The sequence below is a fragment of the Aphidius gifuensis genome, linkage group LG2 (genome assembly GCF_014905175.1).
Source record: "Aphidius gifuensis isolate YNYX2018 linkage group LG2, ASM1490517v1, whole genome shotgun sequence".
Taxonomy (NCBI): Eukaryota; Metazoa; Arthropoda; class Insecta; order Hymenoptera; family Braconidae; genus Aphidius; species Aphidius gifuensis.
Window position 1 is genome coordinate 1,921,041 of NC_057789.1, and position 14,713 is coordinate 1,935,753.

At 23.0% G+C, this 14,713-nt stretch overlaps 2 protein-coding genes across 4 annotated transcripts in view; one reads left to right on the plus strand and one right to left on the minus strand.

The window, feature by feature from the left end:
* Positions 1-224: 224 nt before the first annotated feature.
* LOC122848250 lies at positions 225-3,226 on the minus strand. The gene is made up of 3 exons (XM_044146203.1): positions 3,039-3,226; positions 2,261-2,470; positions 225-2,176 (listed from the first exon to the last, which is right to left on the minus strand). Exons 2-3 carry the CDS (start codon positions 2,375-2,377, stop codon positions 1,730-1,732), a joined length of 564 nt encoding a protein of 187 aa, XP_044002138.1. The 5' UTR covers positions 2,378-2,470; positions 3,039-3,226; the 3' UTR covers positions 225-1,729.
* A 1,589-nt stretch (positions 3,227-4,815) lies between these two features.
* The window catches only part of LOC122848249 (neo-calmodulin-like), a 40,367-nt gene continuing 30,469 nt past the window's right edge, over positions 4,816-14,713 (plus strand). The window contains exon 1 of one of the 3 annotated variants that reach the window (XM_044146201.1): positions 4,816-5,303. In XM_044146201.1, coding sequence (XP_044002136.1) covers positions 5,265-5,303 — 39 coding nt within the window. In that variant the 5' untranslated portion in view covers positions 4,816-5,264. Of the gene's footprint in view, positions 5,304-9,823; positions 9,890-14,713 lie in introns of those variants that run through there. The other 2 variants (XM_044146200.1, XM_044146199.1) reach the window with 2 other exon arrangements.

Below are 14,713 nucleotides of genomic sequence, written 5' to 3' on the forward strand. Positions count from 1 at the left end.
TTGGTGGTTTTTTTTTTTTGTTTAGAAATTAAATGTTCATGATATTAAATACTGTCGAAATCCAAGCCAGGTCATCGAAATATATTTCGATTAAAATATAATTAAACTTGAAATAATTGTAGTTGCGTATATGTGAATCGAAAAAAAAAAAAAAAAACATAATGCATTGTGTTGTATGATTATTTATTTATAAAAAAAACAAATATAAAATAATTTCTACACACATGTTGTCTAATAAATATTTTTAAAAAAAGTAACAAAGTGCAACATGCTGCCTTGCTAAACAGTACAAAATGAACAGTACATAACAATTACAAAATGAATAAATTAAATTTCAAATTGATAAAATAATATCCATTTTGGATAATTAAGATTTTTCGAAACATAATAAAAATAAATCTTTAATGAAAAATAAATATTAATTATAAGATTATTAAAAAATTAACGTAGATTGCAACGTACCTCACAATTACCTCAAATGTCGTTACCTCAGATGACTCATATTATTTTCTCTCAACATCGACAATCTTTTATAAATAATAATAATAATTTTTTAATTAAACAACAAATATATATATAACTATTTCGAAAAAAAAATAACGCACAAAAAAAAATTTAAATACAACATATCATTAATTTAAAAATTTATAAAAATTATAAATTTTTATAGTAATTTGTGTTAGATTTATAGAAAAAAATTTATCTGAATTTTGTAAATCCTATTGCCTTCAGATTAGGAATTACCATAACACTGCCAAAATTTAATTAAGTGCACAATTATTAAATCGAAAAAAAAAATACAAAACCAATCGAAACAAATGTCTAAAAAATTTTTTACAATTATCTGAGGTACGACGATTAATAAAAATAATAAAAAAAAAAAAAAAAAAACAAATTCTCATTTGAGAATACAATAGTTGTACTTATGTAATGTACATTATTAATAGTAATAGAAAAAAATTTGGATAAATGCCAGAAAATAAATAAATCATTGCTACGTTTTAATTTTTGAATACGATTGATTGATTGATTGATTTATTGATTTTATTTAAACAAAAGGGATATAAAACAATCGTATTAAAAAACAAGCAAATCATAGCCATATCATATTTTTCATGAACTATTAAAATATATCTACCATATCTATTATTTCGTTATAAATATTTTAAAACTAATCACAGATTATTCAATCAAAAAAATGCTAAAAATAATCATTACAAAAGCTCATAATCCGTGGAGTTTAAGCGACTTTGTTTACTTTATTATATATTTCATATATTGCAATGACAATTTTTTAAAATTATTGTAATAACGCATTCCATCATTACAAAAAGAATAATAGTTAAAAATAAATAATAATCACACACAAAAAAAATCCCCTGAAAGATAATGTAAGCGAGAGAAAAATAAAAAAAAAAAAATCATAGAATGATATTGAATGCAATATTATGTCAAGGAGTTTTTTTACCCTGATAAATTGCATTCACATAAATAGGCTATAAATTAATAATGATATTATATATATATGAAAAAAAAAAAATATATATATATGATATATAAATATTATTGATTAAGTGTTTATTCGCATTTTTAATATAATAAGTAATTATTATTATAAAAATTCAATAATAGTTGTTGGTGTAATATTATGAAATAAAAATCTTTAATGATAGAATATAATTTGTCAAATTATTATTGTTAATAATTATTATTTATGTTAATTATACAATCAAGTTATTTTTTTAATTGTTGAATTTGTTGTACTTGTTGTATTTGTTGTACTTGTTACATTTGTTTTTTGTGTTGGACCATAATCTTCCCGTTCAAATAATTTTCTTGTTGCTAGATCAATTGATTCTGGTTCTTTAACTAAATCATGTGGTACTTTTTGTGGTGTATCTTTTGCTGCTGGTAATTTTGTTCCGTTAATTGGTATAACTGGTAAACTTTTACCGTCATTTAACTTTTTAGCTTCATCAATTGATATTGTTTTTTTAATATCTGTTTTACCAATTATTGATGTTTTATTTTTATTATGATTTAATATATCATCTGGATTAAATGTTGCTGTATCATCAAGTCGTAATGTTGGTACTGTTACTGTTGAATTAACAGAACGTGTTGAATTATCTGTTTTAGTTGAATTTGTTGCTGTCTCATTGCCATGTCCAAGTTTCTAGATAAATAAAAAATTATTGGTTAATATGTGAATATAGATCATTGATCATTTAAAATGTTAATTATTTTTTTGGCTTTTTACATTCCAAAGTGATGATAAATCAGGTAATTTTAGGCTTGACACAGTGCACATTGATACAAGTGCAATGATTAGAACCAACATTGGCAATTGCATGATAATATTTTGTTGAAACTTCATTTCCAGTTGAATTAATAATTATTATTCAGATGAATTGTCAATCACTTTGTCATCATATGACCCAATTCACCTTGAGTCTATTACTGGATTTATCTGTAACGTGAAAAAAATAAAAAATATGTTATAAAAAATATACCAGCATGTAATTTTTGTTGTTATTTTCTTTATTTTTTTTTTTAATGATGATGATTTATTAAGAGTGTCAAGGGAGTACTTTGACACCGACGGCTGTAAGTTTGCTATTTTTTTACCACTAGATAAGTTGAGCATAATTTTTTCATAATTAAAATACATTAATATCAAATAATTGATATTTCTTTCAGAAAAATTTGTGGATTGAAATAATTGACATTGCTGTGTCATTGAATTTTATTTTTTAAGAGGAAAAAAATATAATTTAAAAAGCTGTGTTTGCGCGACAGCTGAGATGAAATTGATGGAAAGATGAGTCGTCGAAATTTGAGATTTTAGAAAATATATTTTTCGATATTCGACATGACTATTTGCAAAGGGATTGAAACTACGACGTTTCTTTTTTTTTTTTTTTTTTTCTAATCAATAAAAATATAATAAAAAATAAAAGTATATTTTTGAATTGGTATTATTATTTTTAGTTATTGTTTTTTGGTTAATATAAAATTTAATTAAATTAAATACTCACCCAAAAAAATGAAAATAAAATACTTTATTTGAACAATTGGTTTGACAAATTGTTCTTATTCGTCCAGTTGATTTTACTGTACTGATGAATTTTTCCAATTCACTTGACGTGTCAATGAACAATGTCACGGTTTGAAAAACCTTAACAATTCGATTTATTTTTTAACATTTACATTTCAAATGGTTAATTGGTTTTTAAACTTTAACGGCAAATTTATAACTTACTCAATAAACATCCTCAATATCAGCAATAAAAAAATTCAATTTAATTTTTATTATCAATTATTTATAAGTGATAAGAATAAAAGAAAAAAAAATTGTAATATTAAAACAACAATCTATATGTGCGTATAAAAATTATGATTGTATTGTATGATCGATAAATTTTTATTTTTATTTTTTGTATTCTTAGAATTTTATTTTGTACATTATGAGTTGATTCATAAGAATGACATCAGATCCAGAACAAGGCTAGATATTTTTTTCATTTAAATATCAAGCAAGCTTGTGGTCAAGTGAGACAGGGCCTTGTTCTACGGTCCCTGTAGTCTTGGGTTCAAATCATGCAGGCAGTTTACTACTCATTTGAAACTTACGGACAATAATGTATATCTGATGTAATTTTAAAGTTAAAATTAATGTTAGAGTAAAGTGAACTAGCGTCCAAGGAGGTACAGAGGGGGAGCGTGTGAAACAAATATCTCCTTGCAAAGAACGAGTAAGGATAGCCTCTTTCCTAGTTCTATGTTTGGAAATATTTGTCCCAGACGCCAAAATATCCTTTTGCAATTTCTCATTCAATAATTTTAATAATTTAATGGAAAATATAAATGGATAAATAATAATCGGTCAGTAGAAAATATCAAGCAAGCTTGTGGCTGAGAGAGTCAGAGCGTCGTTTTACGGTGCCCGTAGTTTTGGGTTCAAATCAATAAGCTGTTAGAGTGTTAGCATAATATAGCTCTATCATAATGACCGTACAGCAAGTTTAAGTCCTAAAATCGTACTTGATTAATAAAGTTCTGACAAGGCAACAAATCAGGGACCAGGCGTAAGGAACAAATTCTTCCTGGCAAAGAACGAGTAAAGATAGCCTCTTTCCTGGTTCTATGCTCGGAAATATTTGTACCAGGTGCCGGGATATCCTTTTGCAATTTCTAATTTAATAATTTTAATAACTTAATTTTTTTTTTAATATTAATAACAGATTTTGTTCTTAATCATCCCCCCCCCCTCCGCCCTCCAAAAAAATAGTAGTCAAAAAAATAAAGCAAACATAATAACACATATAATCATAATGACACAATGTTTGTCACGAAAATTGAAGTCAATAAATAAATATTCAATTTAATAATTCATTTATTTTTTTTGCAAATTAGTTTTATCAGATATCTTTGGTAAATTGTATTATTTAAAAATTAATTAATTAGTCATCGTATTGTAATGACTAAATGCTGATATTATTTTTCATTTTGATTTTTTTAAATTTATCTTTCAAATATTTTATTAAATGTTCATTTATTTTATTCATTTATTAAACTTATTATTATTTATATTATAATGATTGCGAATTTTGATTTGTCATAAAATCTTTCAACCAAGTTAAAAAATAAAATAAAAATAGTAGCTCGGTTCTAGGCTCAACTGGTTGCCTGGCCTTGGTACTGTTCACAGGGCGTGTTCCATTGACACATACAAATATACTTTATAAATTTATCACGACCCGGTGATGCTGTCTGTATATCAAAGTTCTCATCTATGGTGTTGTATGCTTCACAGTGATACCAAGGTGCGTCCCCGGTTGCCAACACGGTTAACCATGAGCGCCATAACAGCCATGAGCTTGCGCGAATTTACTTATATTTACGGGATTGACTTCACCTTCAGTATCATCCAGGACAATCTGACATATACACCCGGTTATTGTGCTCTTCTTTCCCTATAAATATATTATTATTTTTCATAATCTTATACTTATTTCTACAAATAATCAAATTATCAATTTTATCATCCTCCATTTAATTAATTGCATAAAAACTGATAGTTTAAATTAGTTTTTAATCCACCATATATTTTCTGAGAAAGGTGATTCAACCACCTGTAGTTTTTTATTTGACAAAAGCATCCAACTGCACTTGTCGGTAAATACAAAAGACTCAAAAAAAAAACCAACGATTTAATTTACAATTAATTTATTTCGTAAATATTTAATCAACACTTCAAGAAAATGAAGACATCATCATTTTCTCTACGTGTTATGCGAAGGGTAAGTTTAATTAATTTTTAAATTAAAATTTTTTTTAACTTGATTGTCGTCAATTTCATAATAATTTTATACTTAAAAAATTTTTTTTTTTTTTACACAAAACTATTTGATTAAATTGAATTGCAAATATCTTATTATCATATTTTTATTTTTTTATTCGAGGGTTATATGTGGCTGACCTTTTATCGAATTGTCTTGTATTTTTTTTTTTTTTTATACATATATATTTACTGAAATAATAATAATAATAAATATGAAAATAAAAACTTTTTTTTAACTTTTATATTATATAATAAATTGCAAGTTTTTTTTTTTAATTTACAAGGGGCTATTGATGGCCAAAATTAGTGAAAACATGACCGATTTAAATAAAGAAATTAAAAAAAAAAAATATATATATGTGTCCGTTCCATCGGCTGTATTATAACAGACTGCTACTGTATTTATTCATATTTCGGCTGAAAATTTAAAATATGGATAATATTGAGAGGGTTTCGTACTATATTCTCTCAAACTTTTAGAATTTTTTATTTTGTTGTTAATTAAATGAATTAAAAACTAGAAAAATACCCCTGTTTCATCTGCTGTACCATAAAAGATTGACCTGTCGGCATTTATTTTTTCAACAACCGACGTTTCCGTTGAAAATTCGTAATACGGATAATATTGAAGGGCTTTTGTACTATATATCCTCAAATAGTTGTTAAATAAATAAATGAATAAAACCTCGGAATCGGAAACTCATTAATCCTCATATTTTTAATTAAATAAAATTCTTTGACATGAAATTGTTTTATTAATTGCGTTTTTTTTAACTTTAATTAGTTGAATTTTTATTATAGTTATTATTATTAGAAATAGAAGCTACTATTTTTTTTCAACTTTAATAATTCATGAGAACTATGTTTCATTTTTATTTACGTGTGCTGAATAGAAATAAAATTTGATGCGAAAATATGATTCGCACATATGTAGAGTATGATATAATGATATTGCCAGGTGATTTATACGACTCAGAAAATTATTATTATCGTACTCAGTGTGATCCAGTTATATCAGATACAATATAGAATGAAAGTGAGATCGTGTGATAATTTATATTGCACTATATCCAATTTGAATGATAATTTATTTATAAACTTTTGAATATATAAATCAAATGTATATAATTAATTTTCATAAATGGATTTGTTTTTTATATAGAACAATGTCAAACATAAAAAAATCATTGTTACAGATTTAAAATTATTTTTTCAACAAGTAGAATTTTTAATTTTAAATTTCATTTTACTTTTTAAAATAATAAAATGCAATTTTTTTTATTATAATCTTTGAAAAAAATTATTTATCATGTTGCTTTTTTTAAGGACTGTGAGGAGTGGCACATTTTAATTTTTTTCGACGAAAAAAAAAAAACATAAAAATAGATTTTAGTCTTTTTAGCAAACAAGAAAGACCAATGACAATTGTCGTTTTTATCATAGGCGAATATTACTAATATCAATACATGAAAAAAATATTTAATTTAATTTTTTTTCTTTTAAATATAAACCTGCAATAAAACAAAAAACTTTTATTATATTTTCTTGTAAATTAAAAACACTGGAAAATTAGCTGAACGAAGATTAAATTTATTAAAAAAAAATTATTTTTATAGTAATAAATAAAATTTACAACTGTGTATTTGTAATTTTAATTTTTGTTTTTAAATTAATACTAAATAGCTTGAAACTAAAACATTGGTTTATATTATTTTTCATTAAATTTGTTTCGTGTTCATATATTTACAAATAACATGAATGATTCATTTTATTTTTACGACTGTATAATATAAAATTGCTTGTAATACTCTTATCGATAATGAGATTTTATTCAGCATGGTGTTAATAATAATATTTTTTTTTTTTTTTAAATCAACGTTGCTAAGGAAACATTTTCCAGCTGAAAAATTTATTTTTTCTTTTTCAATGTGCTTTGAAATGTTAATGTTTGCATTATCATGTAATTTATTCTGTACGAATAACCACTAATGAGAAAAAAAATCTTGAAAAACTAAATTTACATAAAATATTTTATAAAAAAAAATGATTGATTGATTCAAGTTAATTAATTGAATTTAAAATTCATTTATACCAAGTTATTCTGAGTTTAATATTCAGCGCAGATTTTTCTCAACTAAAAGCTCTGTAAGTAAAATAGAAAATGTATGTAAAATTAAAATATACTTGGATGAATTTATCGAAGCTTTTAAAGCTTCCTCAATTGAGGTCGGTAAAATAGAAATTTTTTAAAATTTAGACATACCTTACCTCGGCGAGTTGCTAAAGTTTTATGCCGAGTGAGGTAAGGTGATTGTCCCTATTATGAACACTGTCCCAATTGTTTGTCACTTTCGTTTTTTCAATACCCATTATCGATAATTCAATTAATTTTTTAATCCTCAAATTTTACAAATAATTATTCCATCATTGTGCATGTATCTTTTTGAATGTAAAAATACAAAACTTTAAAATAAATATTTAACTTCACCTCTTCTATCTGCATGTGGTCCATCAATAACTTTAACAATATCTTTAATTTTAATCAAATTTTGTTGACAATCAAGTGTAATAAATATGTTTTTTAGATATACTTCCATGTTTTTCCTGGTGAAAATATTTCTTCGGCTTTTTCCAACTTTCTAAAACAAAGCATTTACAATTAGATTAAAAATTACTCGATCGTATGATAGTATATTATCACCAGCATCTGACATAATGTCCGAGTAAATTTCAGGTCGGAGAAATTTCTCAATTGTTTCTCCAACCATGGGTCATTTCGTAGAAAGGTGGAGAAATGGCGGAGAAAAGTTGTAAAAAATTTATAGAAATTTTCTACCATGGTTTCTTTAATAATTTTTTCATCCATTGAAAGTAAATGAACACAATCACATTCAAAGTATACAATAACACCACATGCCCTTGTACTATATTGTACAAGATAATCAATTTGATATTGTCCATAACATTGTCCATGACTATCAACACTAGATTCCATATTACCACATAGTTGTAAATTTTGAGGTGATACTTTTATTTCTTGTATTGATGTATCAAATATTAAAATAGCTTGATTAACTTTAAGAAATCCGGCAATTATACGTATTTAATAATTCCTTCGTATCACATTGTTCTTCAAAATGGTTTCTCTTTATTAATTACTCTGAATATTTTGGTTATTATTAAAATTTCCAAACGAACAACGTCATTAGGCTGAATATGTCTCTTCATATGTGATTAAAAAAAGTTACTCGATTACTTTTATATTATAATTTTTAGCATACCTTTATTATTTATAATTTATAAATAGTAAAGGTATGCTTCCCCTATGAAAAAAAGTATATCCTGGATATACGCTAATCGAATATATCCTGGAATTGCTTAAGAATAATAAAACACTAGTAGCGCACTCTCAGATATATCCGAATGGCGTATATCCAGGATATATATTTTTTCGTGGGGGTTTATTCATTTAAATAATTGAATTTTTATATATATATAAATTAATAGAGAGTCTAAGAACTGGGACACGAATTCAGTCCTTGTCTAGGTGTCAACAATATTGTGGTTAATCTACAATATTTAATTGTTTTTAATTTTATTTAAATAAATAAATTTTTTAAATTTATTAAACTCCGTTAAATTTTCCATAACATGAACATTATTGCCAATTGAGATTCTGCTGAAAAAATATACTGTACAATAAATTGTCAATTATTTAAATTTTATATTAAAAAATGCTTAGATGTTGGTACAAAACTTGTCGCTGATACAATAGCACACTTGTTGAATTTTTAAAAACCCAATGCCAATAAATAAATAAATAATTAATAAATTTAACAGAAAAAATATTTGTTTTAATCAAAAATATTCTTTAAAATAATACGATTAGTAATGAGAAAAAAAATATATATTATAATAATAATCAACATTAAGAAATACATTTAAAAAAAAAAAATTTAGTTTGTAGTTGAATGATATTTGTTTTATTTCTACACCTTAAAAAATTCATCAATTTTTTCAAGATAAAAATTCCATGTCAATATATATTTAGCCATATGATTATTAAATTTTTTTTTCAAATAAATTTGTTCAATTTAAATTTAATTTCATACGAAAAAAAATAGTCTAAATAAAATTTAAACATATGAATATTTTGTGTTGATAAAATGAATATTCATAAAGCCTTTGTGCAAAAAATTCATAAATAAAATATAATATACATTATAACGACTTAATTATAAACCTTATTAAGTCACTATGATATTTTTAATATCATAATTATAAGCTTTAAAATTAATTTTTAATAAACACCAATATAAATATATATTTATTATTTATTTTCAAATGAGCTGTGTATATATGTATTCAACAAGAATCAATGTAATCTATAGCACAGTATAAAAAAAATAAAAAGCAAAGAAAAAAAATATATAAAATAAAATGCAACGAGCTTGCGCAAATGAGGGTTGCACTTGGTTTAGTCAAGAGGGGCGCGTGGTGATAACAGGGGTGTTAGTCACGGCCCATCTGCCCATCAAAAAACACGTAAGTTCGTTAAAAAAATTAAATATCGTGTACATTACCCGCGTTTTAATTTTAATAATAAATTGTGACAATTATATTATCACAAAATAAATAAACAATATTTAACTTAAAAATTATTTTAAACTGTATAATTTCATTTTTTTTAATGAATAATGTGGAAATTTGTTGTCAGCAATTATTATTCTAATATAAATTAATTAATATTTAATTAAAAAAATTTTTTTAGTGATTGTTTTGGTGATTTATTATTGTTTTATTTTATTAAAGTGTTTTTTTTCCAAAGGATAAGTAAAAAATCATCAAATTATTGTTCAAAATTTTGGTTAATTATTATTATTTTTACTGGATTTTTTTTTCTAGGAGTAATATGATAATTTATTAATTTGCTTGGTATACTAATTGCTGATAAAAATAATTTTTTAATTAAAGAAAAAATGGTTCAATTGAAATACAAATTGTTCTGAAATTATTTTTATTTTATTTAATTTTTATTATTGTTTGTTCATAGTATTAAATCGATGGTTATAATTATTTTTTCATCGAGTAAATATTGACAATAATATACACGTGACATAAATTTAATTCAATCTCATAACGACATTGGAAAATTAAAATAATTCAAGTCTATAAAAATTACTAAAATATAAATTATAAATTAATTTTTTTTTGTCATTTAAATTAATTTTAAAAATATTACGTAATTTAGTAAAATACCCAAACAATCAACAGTGATTTTATGAAAGATAAATTAATTGTAAATTAAATTTTGAATTTATTAATAACAATAATAATAATGTTAATAGTTTAAAATATTATTTAGGATTTTTTTTATCAAGAAAATGATAAATTTATTTTTTTTCTCTACTGAAAAAATTTTGTTTATATATTTTAGTTCTTTTTTTTTTAATTAAAACAAGACACGAAAAAGTGTACAAGCCTCATTAAGCATAATATCAAAATTCCCTCGGGCAAACTTTTTTTTTTTTACGCTCTTTAACATTCAAAGAAAAAATATGAGAAAAAAAAACACTTGCTATTTTTACTGGAAGCTCGTTTTTACTTGCAGTTTTTTTTTCATTTAATTATTTGTTAAAACAGTAATGAGGAAAACATGTATTCCCGATTGGTTAGTTATTATTCAAACAAATCAATCAGCTAAATTTTAACACCTAATGATTGTTCTAATTTAGCAATCCTAATTATTGTAATTATTTTGATTTGTGCGTTTAATTATCAACACAATAATTACCATAATTTTCAAACTATTTAAATTTTAAATTTCATCTGATTTTATCAAATGATATCAACGGATTTTGTAATAATAATTTTTATAATTTTTAAACAATCATAAATAAATGTGGTTATAAAAAAATATATATAACTAATTTTGTTATATTTTTAAATGATCAAACTGACAGATTTATAAATTGCCTTGCGTGTCTCACAATATTCGCGTGTTAAAAAAAAAATACTGTAATAGTTATTATTTCTAATAAAAAATTATAAGTACTTTTTTTTTATGATTTAAAATCATTTGATAAAATAAATATAATTCAACAAATAAAAAAAATTATTTAAGCTTATATTTTTTTTTTAAATATTATTTTATTTTTAACTTTAATTTTAAAAAATATGATTTTATCAACTCAATTGAAGTTTTCTCATCTTGATAAAAAACCTTTATTTTACATTAATTCTAAAATAGTAAAAAAAAAAATCAAATGTTCTGATAGATATCTAAAAAAAAAATAGAGTTCAATTCTTTTATTATTTTTTAGTGACCTGGAATTCAAATAAATTTAATAAAATTGATTTTTAAATGACAACATTATTATTCTAGATTTTTTAAAAACATTTTGAATTGAGTCCAATTCATCAATTGAAGGAAAAAAAAAATGATAATAAAATTACAATGCACATGTCAGAAAAAAAGAAAATATTTTGCTCAAGTGATTCGTGGATAAAAGAAGCTTTGTTTAGCCACAATATTATTGTGATAATAAATTTCGAAATCCCACGCTTTTTTTACAGAAACTATAAATTTTTTTATTTTTCATTGTGCACGAGCAGGTTGATCATATATACACTTGTTCATGATCGTTACACATGAATCGCAAGTTGGCATGAATTCAAGGTCATTTTTTTTTATCACCTACATACATACCAGGCATAATCCTGGGTAAATACCACACGAGAACAAGCTGTGAATATTTTTTAACAACTATTATATTCTCAACAAGCTTGCAAGATGTTTGTTTAAATATCATTAAATTTTCTAGACTTGATATGCTTGTCTCTTCAGTTGAAAATTTATTCATTCTTTCAAGATAAAAATTTATTATCTCAATAAATATTCAGTTGGAGAAAATAAAATTATTTTTCTTCAATATTTACTGGAATATTTGATTGCATATTTTTTGTCCGTTGTTATAAATATTAAATTACGAAATTTGATATCTTGATTACGTAGAGAAAAAATGTTTGATTTAATCAAAAATATTCTTTAAAATAATACGATTAGTAATGAGAAAAAAATATATACATTATAATGATAATTAACATTGAAGAATAAATTTAAAAAATGACAATTTAGTTTCTAAAATAATTATATAAAAAATTGTGTTAGTACAGATACTTTTTTGGTTCAACAATCTCCCTGAAATTTTAAATTTCTATATTCAAAAAATAAACATTCAAATCAAGTGTCAATGCTAGACTTTAAACTGCCACTGTAATCATTAAAACTCCAGTTAAAATAAATGACTTGCTAATTTTTTTTTAGGACCATCAGCCTGAAATCTTAAAACTGGTTTACTTATTCTAAAAAAAAAAATTAAAAAATCATATTAGTACTATTTCCATACTATTTTCATAAATTATTCCAGTAATTTTATTTTCTCAATTATCAAATGAAAATTTATTCTGAATTAATTTGTTTAAATATCATAAATATCATTAAATTATTTCCAAATTATATGCTTATTTCTACAGTTAAAAAATTCATCTATTTTTTCAAGATAAAAATCAATTAACAAAATATATTTCATATGATTTTTTATCTTTGAAAGAAGATTTAATTTTTTTTTTTTCTTGCACTTTTATAGCTCTAAATATGACCACATATTTTATGCACATTTCAATAAGTTCAAATACAATATTATAAATTATTCAAACTTAATATTTACATTATTAATTAAATTATATAACTGTGCTTTATTATTCAAGCAGTATACATATATAATTTTATCGAGAATATTTACATAGTCCTTGAAACTAAATTGCCTTAAAACAATTAACAATTTATTAGTAAAATATTTGTAAAAAAATTTTATCAACTTGTAATGAACTGGTAGATTATATGTAAACATAGAACTTTGAGAGAAAATTGTATGGAACCCATATGGCTTTAATTAAACTCAGCGAACATTTAATTAGAATGTTCATTCAAATATCTGTTAAGTATAGGAAAATTTGGATAATCATAAATTCAAACTGATCATTATCAGTGTGTTCATATTTTCTCCATGCATATTAGTATCAAAGATATGAATTTGTAAAATTTCTGGCACGATTCCAAACATTCTCATCTTATTTTGCTTTTAATTTTCGTTTTTTTTTTGTTTTTCTACCACAAAATTAGACCAATGATAGTAATCAATAGTCATAGCTTAACTAGGATTTGTATAAATGTTAATTTACATATTTATGTGAAATTTAAACTACAAAAAAAAATAAAATAATGCTATAAATATTTATATTTCAAAATAAAAAAGCTCAATAGTAAAGTAAAAGAAAATAAAAAAATAATGAAAGTGAATTTGTATGTTGATAGGATGACTGATAATATCATTATATTTTTGGCAACGACAATTTATTTATATTTTTTATAAAATAATAATCATTGCTTTATATTTACACAGTAAAATTCCATCGAGCTTGCAAGCTCAATTTCATTTTCCCGGGGACAAGGACACATATCCCGCAAAAAAAAAAAATACTCAGTCATGTAATTTGAATTATTTAATAACCAATGATTGGATAATCCTTTGAAGAGAAAAAAAAAAATTAATCTACAAAATATGAAAAATTTTTTATGAACGAAAAATAAAATTGATTAAATTTGGATATATTTTTTTTTAATTGAAGTTTATATATAATTTAAATGACCACTATAATTTCTGTTTGAAAATAATAAAAATGTTTGTGTCAATTGATGGAGTGTTAATGAAATTTTGAAGTAAAAATAAATCGTCTGACCTAATACAGTGTTATACTACTTGCTATTCTAAAATTCTCTTTTTATAAATTTTATAAAGTAACAGCGGAAATTAGGGCTTAGTTTGTGTAAGCACTGGCATAAGCATTCGGGTTTTAGGTTTATAAAATGAAAAATATAAATTAGATTAGCAAATTGTGAAAATAGATAAGTGAGATTTTGTATTGGTAGAAGTAATGGAGAACACGAAAAACGAAAAATTGTGAACATTGAGGTTGGATGCGCCGTGGAAATGATCAATACTCACTTTTCTCATAGTAACACAATAATAAAATGACAAAATACAAAAAATATAATAAATAAATAATAGTGTTATTATTATAACAACAATTATAATAAATAAATATAATTAAAAAAATTTTTATAAATTTTTTTTTTTTTCTTTACATAATAGACATATTTTTAAATTGTTTTTTCAATTTTTTAATTTTTACACAGCTTTATAAATTATTCACTGACCAGAAGAATTTTTTTTTTTTCATTAAAAAAATGTTTATTAATTAAATTCTCATTTTTTTTTTTTTTTTTAAATATTATTTTCATTATAA